The sequence below is a fragment of the Oxyura jamaicensis genome, chromosome 5 (assembly GCF_011077185.1).
Source record: "Oxyura jamaicensis isolate SHBP4307 breed ruddy duck chromosome 5, BPBGC_Ojam_1.0, whole genome shotgun sequence".
In the NCBI taxonomy this organism is placed as follows: domain Eukaryota; kingdom Metazoa; phylum Chordata; class Aves; order Anseriformes; family Anatidae; genus Oxyura; species Oxyura jamaicensis.
In genome coordinates, this window is record NC_048897.1 from 40,373,333 (window position 1) to 40,396,673 (window position 23,341).

At 40.1% G+C, this 23,341-nt stretch overlaps 1 protein-coding gene across 2 annotated transcripts in view; it reads left to right on the forward strand.

The window, feature by feature from the left end:
- The window catches only part of BDKRB2 (bradykinin receptor B2), a 31,018-nt gene extending 24,107 nt beyond the window's left edge, over positions 1-6,911 (forward strand). The window contains exons 1-2 of one of the 2 annotated variants that reach the window (XM_035328587.1): positions 1,306-1,712; positions 4,418-6,911. In XM_035328587.1, coding sequence (XP_035184478.1) covers positions 4,429-5,514 — 1,086 coding nt within the window. In that variant the 5' untranslated portion in view covers positions 1,306-1,712; positions 4,418-4,428 and the 3' untranslated portion in view covers positions 5,515-6,911. Of the gene's footprint in view, positions 1-1,305; positions 1,713-4,417 lie in introns of those variants that run through there. The other variant, XM_035328588.1, reaches the window with a different exon arrangement.
- The last annotated feature ends 16,430 nt before the right edge of the window (positions 6,912-23,341 follow it).

Consider the following 23,341-nt stretch of genomic DNA (forward strand, 5'->3'; position numbering starts at 1 on the left):
CAGACTTCTTGTTATTGCTCAAATGTTCTTCTTTATGAAAAAAAAAAAAACAATCTAAACAAAAATCCACTAGTGTAAGCAAAGAGGAAATTATGGAAAGTCTGTGACGAAGATCTCCTCTTCTATTGCACTTACCTTAGTGAGTCAGAGTGGGCTGCAATGTTTAACGACTGATCTCCTGTTAGTTAATAGGGCTCCTTAGGTCATGTAATCAAAAAAAAAAAAAATCAAAAAATAACGTGTTTCAGGTCTTCACCAAAAGTTTTAATCAAGGTGCCAAAAAAAATATTTTGACAGAAGTGAAGTATATAGATTCATTTACTTAGTAAAATAAATTTATGTTGAAATAAGATGCTATTTAAATAAAATTATTTATATCCTTTAAATATTCAAATTAAGTGTTGTTTGTTTTTTTGTTTTTTGTTTTTTTTTAGAATTTCCTGCACTGTTATTGTTTTCAATCAGAAGAATTTTTCAAGATTCTGTCAATTTTACCCTAAGATCATATATTTTTAATGAATAAACAGAGAGTTGGCATCAAAGTATTTTTTATGATGACAGGGAAGTTCATAAGATATCACAGTGCAGCATTGCATGGTATTTCCTTTTAACTCACTTATCAAACAAGAAAGGACACAAAAGAGTAAGAATGCAGAGTGATGGTGCATTTTTTAGGTAGATGGCCAATGGGAAGAATGCTTTCATATAAGTAATTAACATTCCAGTTCCCTCATAATTTCTGACTGCTCTTTAAAAAGAAGTTGAAAATACCTATTGTTTACACATATGTACGTAAGAGAGATTTTGTATTTAAAAATCTGATATACTGATATACCGATATATATCTTTTTTTCTTGTTGTTTTTCATTTTTTTAATATTGCTCTAATCAGAGGACAATTAAAATGAAAAGCATAAAAATAAGTTTATAAACAATTAGTCTCAGGCTACAGAGAATGAGGTGATCACGCAAAATGCAGATTCTATATGGGTGCATGCCTGATAAAATACAGCCATCATCATGCACTCCTGAGAAGTAACATTCACGGAGATTCATGTGCTAATCAATGATAGTGGGGTGTGAAGGACATCAGTTTTCAAAAACAGAGGAAATATTTAGTGGTTCCAAGTTTCAGCAGCCCTTCCTAAATACCTCCTCTGCTCTAACCCCAGCTCCTTGGCACAGCCCATCACGTATGCAGTGCCACCTTTCCTCCCTGGGGCTGGCCAAGGAAGGAGCTCCCATCACACTGAAAACTTAGTACAAAGTTTGGCTTTGTTTGTGTTGGCACTGAGAGGGTAGTTTGGAGCTGTTGATAAAATTGCTATTGTTGCAGAAGTAGTTAATCACACAAAGGAACTTTTAACTGCCACCAACCTACAGGTCGGTGAGACCTTCATTTATGGTTACATGAAAACAAAATCCAAGGCATATGGCTTATATAATCTCACAGTAAGAATGAAATATCTCACATGCCTTGAAAATTACTCCAGCTGACGTTTGGGAGAAAAAGGAAAAAAAAAATCCTAAGGCTTTCTGCCAAATTATAACATGATACGCAACATGCTTGGCCAACAAAACACTCAGCACAACAGCACTCAGTCGTGCCTCAGGATGTATCTTTGAATTCTCTCAGTAATCACTGTACTGCTGTTTGCCAACTTTTCCTGAATTTGAAGCTTCACCTACACTTCCAAGAAAGACAAGGACAAGGTATTTCTATCTGTTTTTAATGTTTTATCTTTATTAAAAGTCTTTCAAACGCTTTTCTATTAAAAAAATATATCCTTTTGTGCTCTCGGTTCTCTGTGTGCAGTCTAGTAAGAGTTTCCCTTTCTCTTTCATTGTGCAGCTAACTTTGAAGGTCCTCCTAATCTGTAAAAATATGGTGCTTCACTTTACAGAATCTCTGTATAGCTGAATAAACTTATCTGATTGCAGAATTTTCTCTTTCAAAGTAATCTTTACTTTTAAAATTGTTCCTGAAACTCAAATGTTTCCAGAAGACATGATCCTAACTGGGAATTATTTATTAATAGTAACAGTGGTAATACAGTCAAAGAACACGGAAACTAATCTGAAATTAGTTCAAAGCAGAAAAAATATGTCATTATTCGCATAAAAGCTGGAATACTGGAATGCATTAAGGCTATAAAATGAAAACAGTTCTTGTGGCTAGTTGTCAATCAGCTTTAAATATTTCAAAACACAAAAGAAAATTGCTTTTGAAGAAGAAATGAATTAAGCTATTGCAAATGAATTGCATTTTTTCTCAACAAGAAACCTGGAGCTATAAGTTCATGTGGCCTGTGGCTTGTGGTAGCACTAGAGCTTTAGCTAGTAGACTTTGAAGAAATTTATCCCAGTAACACAAGCTCTACAGAAACTTTGTGTACTATTGCTACCTGAACAAGTCAGATTTAGCTGTGGCTAAAATCTCAGTTGCAATGACAAGTAAATATTCCCAAAGATTTTAATTTAGTCCACCACGGATGAATTTGGGGCTCTAGCCCACAGGTGCCATATGAAGTGCACAAACTGACTGACAAACTGACCGATAGCAAGAAAATATCAGGAAATGGACAAGCAAGGAAAACAAACGTCTTTCTCCTCTATATTTAGTAATAACAATAATACCATTTACAAAAGGTTTAACTGGTGTCTTCCTACACTGCTTTTGACATGTATTTTTGATATACAATGCTACAGATTTTCTTCCATTACTCTCCCACCTTAACCAGTCTCCTGCTATGACAAAGGTTAGACTGCCTCCTTGATGCTGATCAGTCATTCATTTACTCTATGCACCTTCTTTGCAGTTTTAGATCCTCCCAAGTTATCTTAAGTTGCATGAGATGATCAGTGAACTAGGTAACTTTCTGACTGCTGTGAGGAAAGGTGTGTAAAGCCATAGAGCTTTACTAACTTGAATTGCAGCCTGGCCCCCTGACAAGCCTGCCAGCTTGAGCACGGTTATGAACTCAAATAAAACTTTCCTGTGCACATAATTAATTCTACAATGATGAAAAATAGTCTGTGTGTTAGGTACTGATTCGTATGAAGTGGAATATTAGTACTCCTTTAATTCCTTTCTCCAGCACAGAGGTATGTACTGCAAATTGCTCAGACAGACATCCCTGAGGCTGTACATGCATGTAAATGAGACAAACCATGACCTTAAATGCTCTTTTCAGAAGCTCTATCCTTAGCTATCTCTTTGGTGTAAAAACTGAAAGAGCAGACAAATAGCTGTAACAGGAAGTTAACATTCAGGATAACTGATTGCAAAATACCGTGTTTTTTTTTAAAAAAAAGGTTCTTTTTCTGTGACTGACACATTTGCCTTGCATATGAAATACAGAAATGTAAGATGTCGCCACAGACTCAGTAATCTCTTGTCTACTGAAACAATTCTAAGAGTCAATGCCTGTAATAGACAAGATCCAGGTAATATGGTTGTGCATGACAGTACTGGGAGAATAAAGTCTCTGCAGCAGGCAGTGCTGGTAATTTGGTGGAGTTTCACAGGGATATAACGTTTTATCCATGCTCTCATTCCTGCACAATCTCACACTGAGTTACCATTACCACAGAGCAGCAGATGTATTTCCAATGCTATAAAATACTAAATGCTTTGGAGTCTGGGGTTGTCTCTCTCCAGCTGAATTCAGGTGGAATTTTTTGAACTGGAGCTGACTCTGCTTAGACAGGAGAAGCACACTGAATTTGGAGCTGCAGAGGCATTCCCTCCAGGCAGGATTCTGAGCACATGGTTTAGGAGAAGTCAGTGTTTTATTATTACAACTGCTGACATTTGAGGGCAATAAACTGTCTAATCTAGCAGTAATTTTAATCCCAAAGTTTGGGATGGAGGAACTGACAAGGAAGAAGAGAATGCAAATTTAACCAAACAAGTTACGCACACAGACAGTGATTAGCAGTCCCAGAAATGGCAAAACTGGTACCATCTGCTAATATTATACATAGCACAGCAAAGAGTATGAGAAATGGCAGGACAAGTTGCAAGCCTTGCATCATGTCACCAGCATGACTGTCCCTACTCTCAGGGAGCTGGAATTCTGCTATTTCTGTTGCTCTCCCCAGTCTGGAGGAGACATACAATACTTACACTAAACTGGTACTTGCCTTCCTCTCTGCAAGGTTAAACAGTGGCAACAAAGAGAGGAAATTTCATGGGATGTAGAGGAATTTCCATTGTTACTGATTTGTGAATATTTCTCAACATTGCCCACAAGAATCATGGATTGATCTAGCCTATAAAATCAATGAGCACTAATAAACAATGTCCAGCAGTTAAATGTCTATTATACAATCAATAGGAGACAACTTTTAGAATGTTATGGCTCTTTTTGCAGTCCTTTTCTCTCACTTCAAAGATGTTCTTCTGTTCATTTCAGAATTTTGAAAAATGACTGAAAGTCCTCCACTGAACGTTCCCTTCTCAAACCAGAGTGAAAACAAGAGCAACTTAACTAGCTGCCCAGACTTGAATGACTGGTGGGAAATTGTTTACTACTTAGTACCCAAGTATATCAACGCCATCTGTGTTATTGGAATGCTTGGAAATTTGCTCGTTCTCATAGTTTACTCACTGTGCAAGGGCCCCCTGAAGACAGCTGAAATCTACCTTATGAACTTAGCTGTTGCTGACTTTATCTTCCTCACATGCCTCCCTTTCTGGGCAGAGAACATCAGGAACAAGTTTAACTGGCCATTTGGCAATTTCCTTTGTCGTAGCACCAATGCATCTGTTCACCTAAACATGTATACCAGCATTTACTTGCTAGTGGCAGTCAGCATGGATCGCTATTTGACTTTTGTTCATACCTTGACACACGGAAGGATACGGACCAAAACCATGGCCAAATGGATCTGTTTGCTCACCTGGTTCTTTGGGATCCTTGTCAGCATCCCAATCTTTACATTTCGGACTGTGAAACACCTTCCCCAGTGGAATATCTCAGCATGCATTTTAGACTTCCCCGACCCATTGTGGGCAACAGCCGAGCGCTTGGTATTCAGCACAGTGGGGTTTGCATTGCCATCTATAGCAATCATCTTCTTCAATTTCTCTACCATTCGCTCCCTACAAGAACACACAAGGGAACGAAGAGCACTCAGGACACAGTGTTGCAAGAAGCACAAAGACACGAAGGCCACCAGGCTGATCTTCTTAGTGGTGCTGATGTTTCTTTTGTGCTGGACTCCATGCCATCTTTTTAGGTTCCTTGATATATTGTTCCAGATGGAAGTGGTCAACGGCTGTTTCTGGGGAGAACTGCTCAACTTTGGTGAGCAGTTTAGTTCTACTCTGGCTATCACCAACAGTTGCATTAACCCTATCATTTATGTCTTTGCTGGGAAACATTTCAGACAAAAGGCCTCAGAAGTTTTTTCACACTTTTTCCCCTGTGGTATTTTTTGGAGCTGGGTATCACTCAAAGAGAAGTCTTCAGATTTCAACACGTTTCCAGCCAAAATTAGTATAAACTAATGATTTTCAGTTCCATCTTCGTTTTGATAATTCAGCTTATTTCAAATGACATTAAAAGTGAACATGAATTGCACTGATCTAGCATTCACAGACTAAGTTAATTATTTATTAAAGTAAATCCCTTCACTGATTATTTGCCCCTGAGTTTACTTTTCCTTTTCTGTGTTACCCATCCAAATGTATAATGTGATACCAGAATTTTATACCAAATGATCTAACCTGTTTCATTAATTATCAATGACTGGAAAGAAAAGCTCTTTGCCAGCGTATCAGAAGTCTGGTTTCTTTGCAGAACACTATACATTGAAAAAATTACTACATTTTATCTATGATGACAGCTATTATACTACCATTAACACTATGCAAAATATTATAATGTGTATTACAGAGCAAATATGAGCTTAATCTCCAGCTGACAAATGCAATGATAGAACAGCTCCTGTTATTTTTAACAGTATTTTAAATGTTTTATATTTTCAATGTAGTGTATAGAAAATTTGAAGAACTCTTTGTTCATTTCAAATGTACATGGTGTGTAAATATTGTATAAACACTGTACCACAAAGGAAGTGAACATGAGTTGTAGAAAAAGCAAAACAACGTGGTATCATTCTCAAACTCTGACAATTTTTTGGATCCAGTAAAATGTTACACAACCATTCAAGTAGGCAAGGGTTCTTTTTATTTTCTGTATATGAAAATATCACTGATAGCCATAGATACTCTATTATTTTGGAATATTTTTCATCTGAGGCAAATCCTTAGATGCATATATTTTTATGAATCAAAAGTAGTAAACTGCATAACATCCCATTACACCATAACCTTCTTTTTTACATTATTTTGTCTTTTGTCTCTTTCCCTATTCCTTTGGGCAAGATCAATATATATATAGGTCTGTGATTAAAAATCCTTGCTTCTACCATGATATTAACTCAATTAATAGTAGTAGTAATAATAATAATGATATAACAATATGCTAGACAGGAGATAAAGAAGAAGGATTTTTTTCCGTCACAGTCACAGCTGTAGAGTAGACTTAATGCAGCTGAGATATCTGTTCCCATAACTGCAAAGCAAATATATGTGCAGACACTGGAAGAGGAAGAAAGGAGATGTATTTATAGGGAAGTCTGTCCAGCCAGAAGGATACTGAGTGCAGAAAGGGGCATACAACCATACTGTTGTATAATGTTTTACTTATTATAAACTCTCTTCAGTCTTGTACTTACTGTAATGGTGTTTCCATTTTGAATGTAGAATTAATCTCTTATTATAGAAATGTACCCATTCAACATTACAACTAGTGCTCATTTTTAATTATTTCTGGTGAGTTAAAAGTCTACTTCCTGCAATGATGGGTTAAGTGTAAAGGGTGGATTAAAGAGATCAGGGAGGAAGAATCATTCACAACTTTATTAGCTTCACTCTTTCTGTGAGTGCTTTTTTTCAAATAAATATTAGAATTAGACATTAGCAATCACAACAGTATGTGAAGTCCAATGAGTCATCTGAGATAAAGAACCTAATTCCAGTCTATTTTAAAATATTGCATGCACCATTTATTTCATACAACCCCATCTGAAGCCTTAATTCAAATAAACTCCCAGAGATATTGCCTGAAGGAAATAAATAAATAAATAAACAGTGGGAGGAAAAAAAAAAAAAAAAGAGAGAAAAAAAAAATGAAAAGAAAAAAGTGTATAAACAGAAGATGCATGGGAAACCTTAAAAGGAAAAAGTATCTTGTATTCACCAACTCTTAGCCATGTTAAGCATTGTATCCAAATAAAGGGAGAAGCACTTCTTGAGCACTGCGTTGTTTTTAGAGCATGAACTTATAGACTGAAAATCTGACTGAAATCCAAAATTAATGGAAAACAGCCCATATATTTCAATGTAAATGTGACAAGGACCTTTGTGAAAGTGCTGCTTCTATTTTACACGTGCACAACCAGCAGAAAAAGCATCTGTAAGTTAAGTACTGCCTTAAACAATACTGAACAGGCTGATTGATGTTGTCTACCTGGACTTCTGTAAAGCTTTTGACACGGTTCCAAATGACATCCTGATCTCTAAATTGGAAAGATAAGGATTTGACAGGATGATTCAGTGGATGGATGGCCAGAGACAGAAAGTTGCAGTCAATGGCTTTGAGTCCAGGTGGAAGTCGGTAATGAGTGGTGTCCTTCAGCATTCTGTCTTGGGACCAGTACTGTTAAATATCTTTATCGATGACTTAGAGTGTTGGATTTAGTGCACTGTCAACAGGTTTGCAGATGACACCAAGCTCAGTGGTGCAGGTCATACAACAGAAAGAAGGGATGCCATCCAAAGGGACCTGGACAAGCTTGAGAAGTTGGCACATGTGAACCTAGTGAGGTTCAACAAGTCCAAGTGCAAGGTGCTGCACCTGGGCTGGGGCAATCCCAGACATGAGTATGAACTGGGAGAAGAACTCATGGAGAGGAGCCCTGCAAAGGACTTTGGGGTTCTGGTGGATGAGAAGCTCGACATGAGCCAGTAGTGCACGCTTGCAGCCCAGAAGGCTGACTGCGTCCTGGGCTGCATCAACAGAGAAGTGGCCAGTGGGGGGGGGGGAGGTGATTGTGCCCCTCTGCTCTGCTCTTGTGAGGCCTCACCTGAAGTGCTGCATCCAGGTCTGGGGTCCCCAGCACAAGAAGGATGTGGGCCTGTTAGAGTGGGTCCAGAGGAGGGCCATAAAGATGATCAGAGGGCTGGAGCACCTCTCCTACGAAGAAAGGCTGAGAGAGCTGGGGATGTTCACAGCCTAGAGAAGAGAAAGCTGCAGGGAAACCTCATTGCATCCTTTCGGTACTTGAAAGGGGCTTATAAAAAGATGGACAGTGACTTTTTACATGGGCAGATAGTGGTAGGACAAGGGGGAATGGTTTTAAGCTAAAAGAGGGGAGAATTAGCTTAGAGGTTAGGAGGAAATTCTTCACTCAGAGGGTGGTGAGGCACAGGCTGCCCAGAGAAGCTGTGGCTGCCCCATCCCTGGAGGTGTTCAAGGCCAGGGGCTTTGGGCAACCTTTTCTGGTGGGAGGTGTCCCTGCCCATGGCAGGGGTTTGGAACTGGGTGATCTTTAAGGTCCAATCCAACCCAAGCCATTCAGTGATTCTAAGAAAATATTTTTCATTCATAAAGTAAAAAATTGATCAGCTTCTCTTATTACTGATTGTGTGAGTTGTATTAATATAGAAAAATTTGGACAGCAAATGCAATTTACTGCACAGCAAATGCAAAATTCTATATTTATTCAGAAATTATCCACTGCCCAGAAACAGACTGTCAAGTGGTAGAATAATAGCAGTTCAGCTGAAAAGGATCCATAGATTAAAATTTGAACGTGCCTCAGGATTGCCATGCTGTTTCTGCCTTGGATTTGTACATTACAACAGCTAATGGACTTAAATTGCAGTGAGGGAGGCTGAGCATTAATTAAAGGCTTCTCCAGTAAAGCTAGCAATGGGGATAATGGAGATAATCCAGCACCTTGACCATGGAAACCTTTGAGACCATCTTAGGTGGGCATCATGGCGGATGATGTCAGCATAGTCAGTTCTGTCCCAGCACAGGGGGAATTTTTAATTATGTGAATCCCTCTACCGACTCTTTCTCTTGTGGTCAATAAATAAAAGTTCCTTGTTTGCATTTTCAGGGCTCTTCACCTAATAGCTTTCATCCAATTCTGAAAAATCAGCCTTTACAGCCAGTTAGCCAGTACTGCCAGACTGGCAGTTGCTCTTTCCAAATAAGCACTTTTTTGGTCTTCTTTCTTGTTCGTCCTCACACTCCCAATAACCATTTCCAAGCATTTATCACTGAAACAATTCTGTGTTGCAATATCCATCTTCTGTAGGCATGATCTCAGCACCCTGAGAGCTTGCAAAAGTTATAATTTAACTTAGTCCCCTCATCCATCTACACTGACGTTTTGATATTTTATTTGACATTGATGTTTTATATTTTAATCTTAATTTCTCTAAGGCACATCTTTTATTATCTGTGCAGACATTGCTTAGCACCCTACTTAGTCCTAGTTTAGGCGATGGCCATCCTACCACTAGAGTAAAAAAATGGTATTCAGAATTCATTGAAACCCATATCAAGGAATAATCGAGCCTGGACGTGGATTTGCAGTATCACAATGTTTTGACAAGCTTTTTTTTTTTTTCAACCTCACAAACTGTAACTGTAAAAGTAGACAGTTGTCATATTGGGTTCTGCCTTTAACAACAACAAAATCAAGCCAAAACCAGCAGATCCATTTCTAAAACTGAAGGAAACAATAATAATAATAATAATTTCTGGAAATAAAGACAGAAACATTTTCAGAGATTTGTAGCCACAAGGGCATCTACTTTGCCAAGAGTCATCTTCCTGGGAAGTGAGCCCTTTGTCATCCCTCTGAAGATCATACCAAATCAAGTCAATATGATAACTCTTAGATAGAAGAAAGCAGTTTGCACCCAACACAGACATGCTGGATCTTCCAGCAGCCTGATGATCTCATCCTCACAGAGATGCTCAGACACTCTGTTGTTGCCTGTGACAATGGTCACAGAGCAAGAGGACCCGCTTCGCTGCCTGTGGATGGCTTTGGTCTAAGGGCAGTGGGTGTCAAGGCAGCTGCTTGCTCATAGTCCTAGTCAGGCTGTTTGTGTCCTCTCAGCAGCAGGAAAGGAACACCGCACAAAGTCTGTGCCAGACTGCAGGACAAGAATCAGGCTGGGGAAAGGGGGCTGTGAATGGTGTTAAACAGTGAACAGAGAAATATCTCGGGGGCTGGGAGTCAGGAAATGAAGGAAAAGACTCGGGGAGAGAAGAAAGCAACTAGCAGCATCTCCTTCAGCCACTTCCCAAGGTGTGGAGGAGCGCGGAGGTGATGGTGACCAAATGAAAGCACTGAGGGAGGACAGGAGACAGGGGCTGGCTGTACCCGGATACACAGCAGGAACCAGCATGTGTATAAAGGGGAAATGGCTTTGACAAGGAACTGGGAAAGAGCTGGGACCTGCTATGCAAGGAGACCTAAGAGAGGAAAGGAGAGGCAGATGGGACAGATGGGCCTTGGGATGGGCTTTGGGATATTTCATTCTCTTTAACACACACACACCCTATGATGAAATTAAAAAATTAACAGCATTAAAATAAAATTAAACCTATCAAATTATGAATTTAAGGGCCAGGAAATGTTTAACCTAAGACCATCCCTGGAATCTCAGTGTGGCCCCCTTCAGTGTATGAGTTATAATACAGTCTCATATGACTAAGCTTTGACTTTCCAGCATTGCAACTTAGCCACTTCTGATTTAGCTTTGTGTCACTCTGCCTCATGTGGGAGAGAAACACACATAAACCAAACAGTGCTCTCAAGAAACTAAACTGTCTTGCCCTGTATACTAAACACAAACTATAGTATTGGCAACGTACATCTCACCATGAATTTAACTGAAAGAAATATTTGAAAAAACATATAATTAAATTGAAGAATCTGCCACCGTGAGATTGTATGGAGACAAACAAGTCTAATAATCAGAACTGGAATGGTTAGATGAAGTTCTAAAATAACAGCAATTAGGAAGAACATTGTCATCAGTGAAAATATACAATATAACATTCCCCTTTGTTTGTTACACAGTAGGAAGCCTGACAAACAGTAGAAACCACCCTCAGTCATTGGCAAAGAGAATTCAAAACAACTTCATCTCAGAAGAGTAAGACAGGGCTTTGGGTCCAGCATGAGGGCAGAAAGAGGGCAGAATTCCAGAAAAGTCCTGCTCCATCAGCTCAGTGCACATAGAGGAAAGCTGAAAACACAGGCCCCAGAATTTGAAACTTGAAGGCAAAACCAGCTCACCTGAGGAGAATGCCAGCTTATCTCAGTTATTCTGTTGTCTTAGCTGATTTGTTCTTTGAGTTTTCAGTAGTTACTGTTAATTGCTGAGTCTTTTTCACACGTGCCTGAGAGTCAAATACTAGAGGAGCAACCTGCCCTCCTAGCACCATACAACAGACAGCCCTTACAATCAGTATGATTCTCCTTGGTGGAGAATGGTCATGGATCCATTTAGTCACAGGTGTCATGCCCTACTTTAATTGTCTCCAGAACACACTGCCTTACATCACAATGAGCAACAGCAAATGTTAGCAAAACTCTGCTCCAGTGCAGGAGGGAGCACCTCCTCCTTTCTTTCCAGTTTTGTTGCTGTTGCCAAAAAAAAGGGGCATATTCTTGCTGGACGAGTTCACACTGCAGGTGCTCAGAAAGAGCCAGTCTTTGACCAATTCTTGAGTTTCACCTTGGTAGCTAAGCATGACTTGAACAGGTCCAACTGCCTTTCAGGGTCACCTACCCATGGGCAGCAGTGGTAAAAAGGGAAAAGTCTGCTTTAGAGCTCTGCTCCTCAATTTCAGACAGAGCAGTAGAATCTCATCCACACAAACTGCTTTGGTTATGCTGGTATCACCCCTTGGGCCACCAAGCAGTGGACATGGGAGATTATTAAATGACATAACAAAAAGCAGTAAAAAGGGCTTAATTAATTCAAAACTTTCTACCTTGAAAACATAAGTGTGGCTGGTTGCAATTAGTACAGGAAAGCATCTTAGGAAAAAATTGCTCAAGAAATCTTTCTTCTGCCATTTTAATATTGTGCACTCTGGTTTATTCCAGCAAAATCTTCTGTCTACTAGCTGTATTTTCTTACAGGAGATGAGGCCTATTCTCCATCATCACTCCAATCCACAGCTGGGAGAGATATTTTCCTCTGGGAAGTAATTCACACATGGAAAAGTTCACATTTGTTTTCAAGCATTACTATTTATCTGTTTCAACTCCTGCACAGCAAATCCCCAGCCACACATTAAGAATAAAACCTGCCACCATCACTCCCCACAGGAAGAGATGGGATAAGTCTCACATCTATCACACAAGACTAACTCAACAGATGAACTACAAAAGGTCCAGACCTTGAAAAAACTCTTCAAATTGTCGCTGTATCTTTTTGCTGTATGGACAAATGTACATGTCAGGTAGCTATGGAGTGAGAAATGCTCATCATTCAGCGCTGAGAGACGGATAAATAGCAATATTTAATCTGTAGACTCAAGCACTCCTAATCTGGGCAACAATTTTTCTCTGTGACATTAGAGTCCAAAACCTCACCTGATGTACATCACAGTAAATTGAAATTAATGTACCCATACCTATTTGTACCAGTCCTGAACAGAGATAGTGACTTTGAGTCTGTATATCATTACACCACTTTAAAGTTACTATCATTTTTCCAAAGTGAAAAAAAAAGTACATTATTATAAAACTAACATAATAGGTGAGACACTTTGTCTCTCTGCATTTTAGGTTTTCTGCTATGTTTTTTAGCCATAAAGTTTCTGTCAAAAATCCCTCTCACATGGCAAAACTGTTGGTGTATACTGTAGAAGTTATGCGCAGTGGCGGGGATTTGATCTTTTGCATGACAAATCATGATAAAGTGAGATGCCCGTTAAACTGCGTTTTGAAAAAGATACATAACTTGCAAAAGAAAATCAAGATTTGATACTAAATTTAATAAATGGAAAGGCAGCTGAGACATTTTTATTTTTTTTAAAAAAAAAAAAAGAGAGAGAGAAAAAGCAAGAAAAGTATAAAGATCAGGCTGCCTATTTTACAAAACTTTAGTCAGTCTTCACAAGAAGCACTGAGCTTCTAAGTGAGGCCTCTTGCCAATTTTTCGTAACACTTATCTGCTGGTTGCATGCCAGCTTCCCAGCATGGATGTCAGTAATTCACACACAGCAAGAGCATAAAATCTCTCTGACGTGGCAAGTGGTAGTCAGACAATGGGTGACAATGAGTCTGATGGGAATTAACGCCCTACAAATATCCTTATGTTTGGGGCATTATTGTAGAAAAATAGGAATCTACTGGAAGAACCCAAATTATTTGTGAGAGGATGTTATGATGGTTAGCACAGTTTTGTCTCATTCTGTCTTGCCTCAAACATTAGGATCAGAAGGGCTTAAAAAAAAAAAAAAAAAAAAAAAAGATCTGCAACTACAGAAAAACTGCTTTATGTAGTGCCACCAAATACATAACCATGCAAACTTTCTTCTTGCTAGGGCTATGGGAGAAAAGGAATACCCTGGGTTTTTTTTTTTGCTTTCTTTTTTTGGTTTTTTTTTTTCAGCTATTTCACAGCTGCTAAGCAATAAACCATAACAATCAGGCAGCCACCTATCATGGAAGAGGCTATTTTTGCAAGGGGGAATTAACCATAGCAGAAGATTAATGTGACAAAGTGAATAGCAGATATATGGGAACATATGTAGAGTGCCATTTGTCAATGGTAGCAAAATCCCTACAACCAGTCCCAGGGGTACTTTTCATGTCTTGATAATAAAGGAGAGAGAAGTAAATGCAAGCTAATGGGAAAATACCTACCAGAAGCAAGTTCCAGAAAAGAAAGTTTCTCTTTTATAAAGTGACTTTTAGGCGTGCATACTAGAACTGAAGCTTTGCACATCCTAAAGCTCAAGGCAATTCCTTGCTAAATTGTCACTGCAGATCAAGAGTAACATTCAGGTGCTCCCTGATGCGTTAAAGACACACTCTCCTTGTACACATGACCTTGTCCACACCAAGGCTTAGTATCATTTCTCAGGCCTACCCGACACACATACTTTAGTAGCCCACAGGAAGAGGCTAGTGGTCTAACCACCAACTGTACAACATGTTCTCAACTTCCCAAAACCACAGAACTCCAGCTCACATCCCAGATATCCCTCCTCAGCCCTTTGGCCTTCTGCAACAGCTGTACCAATCAAAGAATCACAGAATCACAGAATTTCTAGGTTGGAAGAGACCTCAAGATCATCAAGTCCAACCTCTGACCTAACACTAACAGTCCCCACTAAACCATATCCCTAAGCTCTACATCTAAACGTCTTTTAAAGACCTCCAGGGATGGTGACTCCACCACTTCCCTGGGCAGCCCGTTCCAGTGTCTAACAACCCTTTCGGTAAAGAAGTTCTTCCTAAGATCCAACCTAAACCTCCCCTGGCGCAACTTAAGCCCATTCCCCCTCGTCCTGTCAACAGGCACGTGGGAGAACAGACCAACCCCCACCTCGCTATAGCCTCCCTTGAGGTACCTGCAGAGAGCGATAAGGTCACCCCTGAGCCTCCTTTTCTCCAGGCTGAACAAGCCCAGCTCCCTCAGCCACTCCTCGTAAGACTTGTTCTCCAGGCCCCTCACCAGCTTCGTAGCCCTTCTCTGGACTCGCTCAAGCACCTCCATGTCCTTCTTGTAGCGAGGGGCCCAAAACTGAACACAGTACTCGAGGTGCGGCCTCACCAGAGCCGAGTACAGGGGGACGATCACCTCCCTGGCCCTGCTGGCCACACTGTTTCTTATACAGGCCAGGATGCTGTTGGCCTTCTTGGCCACCTGAGCACACTGCTGGCTCATATTCAGCCGACTATCAACCATCACTCCCAGGTCCTTCTCTGCCTGGCAGCTCTCCAACCACTCATCTCCCAGCCTGTAGCTCTGCTTGGGGTTATTGCGCCCCAGGTGCAGGACCCGGCACTTGGCCTTGTTGAACTTAATACAGTTGACCTCGGCCCATCGGTCCAGCCTCTCCAGATCCTCCTGCAGAGCCTTCCTACCCTCGAGCAGATCGACACACGTACCTAACTTGGTGTCATCTGCAAACTTACTGAGGGTGCACTCAATGCCCTCATCCAGATCATCAATGAAGATATTGAAGAGGACTGGTCCCAGTACCGAGCCCTGGGGAACACCACTAGTGACCAGCCTCCAACTGGATTTGACTCCATTTACCACGACTCTTTGGGCCCGGCTATCCAGCCAGTTTCTAACCCAACGAAGCGTGCGCCAGTCCAAGCCAAGAGCAGCCAGTTTCTTGAGGAGAATGCAGTGGGAAACGGTGTCAAAAGCCTTGCTGAAGTCAAGGTAGACCACATCCACAGCCTTTCCCTCATCCAGCACCACTCTGTCTCAAAAAACTCCATGCTTGTGCCTTAGTCATCTGAATACCTTTGACCACAACACTATTACTGAGAGGAAGCCTTCATGTTAAAACAAACAAGCAAAACAAAAACAAACAAACAAACAAACAAACAAACAAAATAGTTTTCATCTCAGCTATAGACATTTTATTTGTTTGTTTGTTTGTTTATGGAGAAATCCTTACTTTCCATAATTATTTCTAAAATAATCTTTCCAAACTGGATAACTGAATGCTCTGGTTTCCAGAGGCCTTTCAGGAACCAGCACCTCTCAGGTGGAAATAATTCACCTTATCTGCTGCATTATCTCTCATTAACATCCCCTTTGCCCTGAGGACCAGTGGTATCAGAAGGACTCGGAGCCTGCAGGAAATAGCATCAGGCAGAAAAGAGAGCCAGGTGAGAGCATCAGGCAGAAAAGAGAGCCACCTCACTGTGGGTGCAGATGTGGTAACTTGATACCTGGGATATAACTGCAGCATTGTAGGCTGCTGCAATCTCTACATGAAACCTGTGTTTGCCCCTAAGGGTATGAGAAGTCACCCCAGAGTGACTTTAGACAAAACAAAGAGGTACTATTAGCCAAAGAGGTACTATAGTTTTGGTGCTGCTGCAATCAGCACCATAAACAGCAGGGTCACTGCTGCCAACAAGTTTGAGGTCATCATCAATAAAATGAGGTTTAAAAAATTCACAGGTGTCCTGTGACACCTCGAAATACAATAAGCATATGCTATCCAGATACTGTAATAACAGAGGTTATCGAGTACTTCATATAGACGTGAAAGCCAAAACCTCACCTGTTGTCTATGGGTATATAGCACCTCAAGTGTATTCCCCACAATATGTCTTGCTGGTTGCTGCCTCCTCAGAGGTGGCTGCATTGCAGTTCTTGTCCTCCCTGTGTACAGTATGCACAGCATCTATAGGTTTGCATTTATTAGTAAAATATTAGACAAATAAAAAAAGCATTCATATGTTTTACAGTTAAAATAACCATTTACTTGGAAAAGAAGCTCAAAAACCTAGTTATTTTAAAATCAAAATCATCTCTGCTTTCACACTGGCAAAAATCAAATATCCTTTGAGTATACTACACATTATCTAATAACAAGTGCTGTAAACAGCATATGATTTCCCTGAGAAAGTGCACAAAAGTAGTACTTATCACTTTAGAAGGGGCAATCTGTAAAGCACACGCATAAACCAAGGTCTCCGTTTCAGTAGACTAAAATTAGACATGATTTTGGATCTGCAACATTCTTCCTGCCTAGCTCTTCTCCCCCCAGCTCCGCTTCACTTCCAGGTATTCTGCAGAGCCCATCCTGTTTATTCTGATGAGTTGCAAAAGGTCTGGACAAGTTATTTTGGGATACTGTCCCAGACTTTAGGGTTACTGATGTGAAACACGACTCCCTTCATGCATTGGATTCTTTGCCTGTTCTTTTTTCAAATTCTAACTATTCAAACTATTTTTAGTAGAGTGACCATGTGCCCCAGTTTTAGTGAAGCTCTTCCTTTTCCAGTTCAATATATTCTTCTCTGGTGTGTTGGACAATACTGTGTGCAGTTGAGCCTGGATACAGTAGCTGGGAACAGTGCAAGTGAGGTACCTGCAGTCCCCGGTCTGCAGCACTACATGATGGCAGATGATGCCCTTCACCAGGGCTCCTTAGTCCAGCCCCACAGCCTCTCTCCTACCCCACAGCTGGGAGCCCCACAAACAGCCAGGCGTGTTTAGCATAAGCTGGCCCAGAGCAGGAGAGGCACTGCAACACTGCAGTGAGGTACCAGTCCAGGGGCAGAGAGCTGGGGGGCAGGAGCCAGCTGTGCAGGACAAAAGTCACAGACTAGAAAAGCCACCTTTCTTTTTGGAAAAATTAGTATCTTCCTATACACTCAAAATGTTTTTTGTTGTTGTTTAGGATGTTTGGGGTTTGTGTTTTGTTGTTGTTGTTGTTGAAACAGTCAGCTGGGAAATACCTTTGTTTGCTCAAGGTTATTGCTACATGAATAGACTGAAATTTCTAGAAATTTCTGTACATCTTTCAGGAGCAAACGAGAATGCAAGATGCATTCAGTTCTCTGAGCTTTAAAAGGTGTGAGGAGAAAGAGTGAAAGGCACTGATGCTGTTAGTCCCACTTAGAGTAAGGTTAATAACACTTACTGAGCATTAGCACCTAACTCATTCCATTGCACTATGCTACAGGAAAAATATCAGCTATTTTGAGAAATATGAGTGTGCATTATCAAAAGCTGTTAGCAAAAATATAGAGACAGACAGTTTCACGGAATCATTTCTTGCTGTGTTTTATTGTAAGTTATATCTGACTTACACGCTATCCCTCAATAACACACACTTTAAAGAGTCAAGTAATTGCTTTGCTTTTCTTAAACTAATTCTCTTATTTGTACAATTTTAAGTATTATTAATGAGAAAGGTTGGTTTTGAGAAATACATTTTAGTATGCAGCTTACCCAAGTTCACTTCTACACTTCCTTAGGTGATAAAACAAACTATGACATTAGAAAACCTTCTCAGCACAGAAAGAAAGTTATGTCCAAAGGTATATACAAAAATAATCCAGTAGTAAACATAGACAACATATTAATGAAATTCTTTATCATATGCTGCCAACACACATGTGATCCAAAAGTTGAGTATCTTTTAAGTCAAGCATTTAGAAAGGTCAGTTTTATTAATTGCAACAATGGTGAAGGACAGCAAAGTTCAGTGTTTGGCAAACAGTGTGTGTATTGTGCAATGGACAGTTGTGCCAGTCAGCTGAGTCATAGCTTGGCTGCAAGACCAGGGGCTGGAGGTAGTGGGCAAACCATTCATGTCACTATGGATTGCTCTGTCTGCCAATAGGTAAACAACTGTCTTCTTGGTGAAAGAAGCTAGGGAAGGAAACAGCAAATCAGAAAACTAGAGGAGCTGGTCTCTCTTATCAATCTAGGCACTGAGAGACAGCAGGAAACAGACTGAGTGGCCATAATTATATACAGGCATGTAATCAAAAGTCCCCCTCACATCACAAAACCCATTAAGGAAGGAGAATGAAGGTGGAGCAGGCAGTGGAGTTTGTTGTATTTGCTTGCTCCCTGCCATCTGACTTTTCAGTGTTAGCTGCATTATTTTGCTATAAGTAGTTTCTGTATATATGTATACACAGAACTAAAACTAAGATACTTCTTAGTGTTCAATAATCCATTCTTCTAAAAGAAATCAGGGAGAAGCTACAGTACTATTTAAGACAAATATTTTCTAATTATTACGGTTTGAAAACATCAAATTACCGTTCGCAATATTCTAGTGCATTAACTCTTCCTCGCTCCACATATACATTACAATAAATACATTAAATTTCTCTTCTGGCAAATTTTCTTGCAGTTACTACTAACATTACGAAGTGCAATTACTGTCTGGTACTGAGTTATAACAAGACTGAACAGTTTGATTAGAGCTGGATTGAACAATTTCTAGACTGGTATTTTATTCAAAAAACACAGCCACTTTTTAATTCACCAGCTATCTACAAAGGAACATGCTTTGTTTGCTTTAAATGCTCGTTATCTAAAATTATCCAGCAAATGGTATATACTACATCATACTACAGGATTCATATCACCCATTGGATGGCCTTCTTTGAGCAGAAAAAGAAATATCTACTAGTGAAACTGATCGGTAAAGCAATATAGAGAGCTTCATGAATAGTTAATTTCTCTATATCATTCTAAACCGCAGTTGTAATTTATATAATCATACAGCTGTAATTTATAACATATATAACAGAACTTCAAAATATATCACAAGAAGTCTCTTGTGATGGAGCCTGGACCATTGCTGCAGAACTCCGTGGAAGGAGCATTGTTCCAAATCAGTTTTGACCTAAGTGAACTGACAAGTTAGAGGCATAATTTGTGCACAGCCACTGTGTGCATGCTCTTACTGGGGAGGTTGTGGGAGCTGGTTCATGCTTCTTCCTGCTGCCCAGACATCCTAAACATTAGCACTGACCAGTGCAACATGTATTCACTGAACTAAAGGGTGCTGCACTGTTGGCACAGCCTCCTTGTCCCATCCCAATTCCTTGCACATCTTCATACAAAGCACAACACACGGGTTGTCATGGCAGCAACTCTGCCATCTTAGATTAGATGCTACGATTAACTAAATGCATACTAACGGGAAAGCCAGGTCCCCAGCTGATATGTATGCACTAATGAAAACCATCACCAGAAAGAACTACCTATCTCAGCTGTGGAACCACCAGTAGCTTGTATATGGAAGGTGCCACTGGAGTTAATGCACCTGAAGAAAAATAAAGGGAAATTGCACTTAAAGAGCAAAATCCAGAAGCAGGATTTCATAATGGCTGGATGAAGCTGAAACTCCCTGACTCATTCCAGCAACTAAAATGCTTCACTCTCTATGATGACCTGTATTAGGAAAAAACACTGAAACATCAGACAGCTCCTAACATGACCTACTTCGTCAGGCAGCCCTTGTCAGAGAGGTCAACAAACGCACTCTTTTGCCCATTCCTCATTTGGTTTGAGGGAGGATTGCAGAGAAAGACAAAGTTCTCCTGAGAGGTAATGGTTAAATTAAAAGGCACTTGTTGGAGATGCATAGAAGTATGTCAAGGAAGAGTAGACAAAAACTCTTACTCCTTCTTTTCTCTGGCTATTGCAATTACTTTCCTGTTCAAACCTATTTTGGTTGCTTAATTGTTCTGGAGGACTCAACCTAGAGATGCACTCCATCTCTGCCATCTGAAAAACATCTGTATTGTCCCATTCTTTAATTTGCTTTCTTCTTCCTGAGAAACTACTGGCCCATGAATAGACAGCAGAGCTCTGTTAAAACACAGAAATTAAAATTCACATAAGCTTGTGATTGCAAGCAAAGTGCACCATCTCACAGGTACTTATTTACTAGCCCTGTCCTTTACAATGGCATACTAGTGCTTCTACCTATCTCAGATTGCCCCCAAAAAACACTTACCTAAGACTTGTGGCTATCCAGAAATCCTCAGCATGCCTATTTCTTTCCATGGATGCAGCAGGCAATGTTACACTGCTCTGTGCCAACAAGGTGTTGTTCCACATTATGCTGAAATCCAAACAACCGGTGCAAAATGAGTTGAATGAATTCCAAGTAGCTGAGGATATTATTGCCTTCCCAAGAGTGAAGTGACAATGTTGTCAACTCCTCAGAAAAGGAGGAGTACATATCATTAATCAGCAACATTTGAGATGCTTCAGGGACAGCATCAGCATACCACAAATGAACCACAGTGGACAGCCTGTCTTTTAAATGAGAAGTGCATCTGAGGCCTCAAGAGATAGGACAGAGAGAAGTAGAAAGAGTGAGTACATGAGTGTACATGTGAGAGGATCCAAAGGGACTGAGATATACGCTGTCTCACATGGTAAAAAGAAAGGATTAATGTCCTTACTGCAGATGCACACTCAGAAATGCTATTGCCAAATGAGAGAAGGAGATCTGTCAACAGTTGAACATCCTAAGGATGCTTACACAGAATTTTGTGGTAACCTAAACTGTTTTGCATGACTATTGCTAACTGCATATTTTATATGAGGTAAATACATCAAATTGTTTATTCTGAATATTTCAAAAGTATTTTCTCCCTGTTCACAGATAAAAGAAGAAACTACACTGCTAAATGCCATGTTAGTAATCTTCTGAGGTCTCAGCATCCTGCCTTATGAAAATTTTGCAACTGAACAAAAATTGCTTCCAAACGCTGTGTACTTAAGGGTAAAGCTCACATTTACAGAATCACTTATTTGGAAGAAACCTCCTGAGATCACCTAGTCCAATGTCCCAGCTCAAGCAGAATCAGCTAGAGTATGTTGCCCAGGATGAAAACTCCAGATCATCTCTGGGTAATGTTCCTCTAATGTTTCACCACACCTCCAATAATAAAATAAAACTGGAAAGAAAAAAAAAAAAAAAAAAGTGTTTTCTTACATTCAGATGGAATTTCAAATATTTTAATTTGTGCCCTGTATCTCTTGTTCTGCCTCTGGGCACTACTGAGAGGAGCATGGCTCTCTCATCTTCTTTCCCTCCTATCAGGTATGTGTATAAACTAATTGAAAACATCCTCCTGAGCCATCTCTGTTTCATACTGAACAGCCCCAGCTTTCTCAGCCTTTAAGTTATAGATGAAGAATTCTTGCTGCCTTCTCCTTTTGTGCATATTACCTTTGTTGCTTGGTTACTCTCAAACCTCCCATTGCAGTTTTTAAAAATACATTTATTGTCTTCCCCTGCAGTCTCACACAAAATGGAACAATCAAGGAAGCAGCATTTGGCCACACAGAGCTGGATGGCAGCTGTTTCAAATACTGTGCAGAGTTCACTGACCAGCTCATCACTCCTCAAGCCTTTGGCCACCCTATCTCGTGTGTAAGAACAACAGACTTAAGGCAGAGCTGGCTCTGTCTTGCCTAAAACTGTCCCAGAATTATTTCAAAGTGTGCCTGATGATTAAACATCAGTTATGCTTTCAGAGTTGCTAGTGTTTACACAAATAGATACATAAATCATGGAGCAGAGCTCTTGAATTAAACACCATTATCAGTGACAATGCAAGACTAACAAGTGACTTTCTGTCCCATTTCCCCTGTAAGCTGCTGACAGCTCCTCTAAATGGAAGCAGATATGCACATATATGATTCAAATACCTGTGCAAAACTCAAAGCTCCAAGATGGATGTGAAACACGAATTTACTTGACATGAAACTTCACTCAGTAAGTATTTTCACTCTGTGAGAAGGGTGGTGGTAGTTATTTGACTGAAGGACTTTTCATGTGAACCAGGTGTGCTCAGGAGATGTTCCTGGACATGCATCCTGCCTGATTTTCACATCTACGTGACACTGGTCAAACCGCAAGCCCTGACCTGAATTCTGACCTGGTACTCTTTGGTGACCAGAAGGTGAGTACCGAACCCACATTTTAAGAGAGTTGGAAGCTTTTATAGGTGACTTAAAGGTTAAGGCACCATTTTGAATTGGAGAGGAAAGCTGTTGTGTAGACATCATCTCATCTCAGCAGCTGAAGGGAAATGAGAGATTTCTTCAGTCTCACCTTTAGCACACAAAGGGTGAGCCCATAAGCAAAAGGACTTATTTTCTGTGAGGAAATCTGAGAGTAAAAATTTGAAGCTCAGGCTTCTGTACTATGTATTTGTCTTGATTCATGTGGATGTGATCATGGAGAGAATAAAAAGAAAAGGTCCATCAGATTGAAAAAAAGAAAAAAAAAAGAAAAAAAAAGCAGCAGGGGTATAAAAAAAAGCAGCAGGGGTATAGTTATAAAAGGGAATGTAGAAGTATGAAAGCTACATCATTTTTCTATTACATCAGAGAGTGATGCACTTTGTATGCTCACGAGTCTTGAAGCCAGCCCGGCCCAAATCCCCAGTGGCACAATAGGATTGTTTTCACTAGCGTGTTCTTCTGGTTTGCATTTATTAAAAACATCAAATGAATGTCTGAATGAATGTCTCGTTTATAACTCATTGCATGCAGACACCTGGGACTCCTCTACCTTATACGCTTTTTCAGTGTCAATCAAAAACATCTCTCAAAAGTGCTTTTATAAGGTTAATAGCTTGGGCAGACTCCCTCATACTGTGTGTGGATGAACAGCAGCCACTAAACTAACACACAGCCAGAGCTGGGGGTTGTTACCATTCTTTTTTTCTGATGTTTTATCACATCTGAC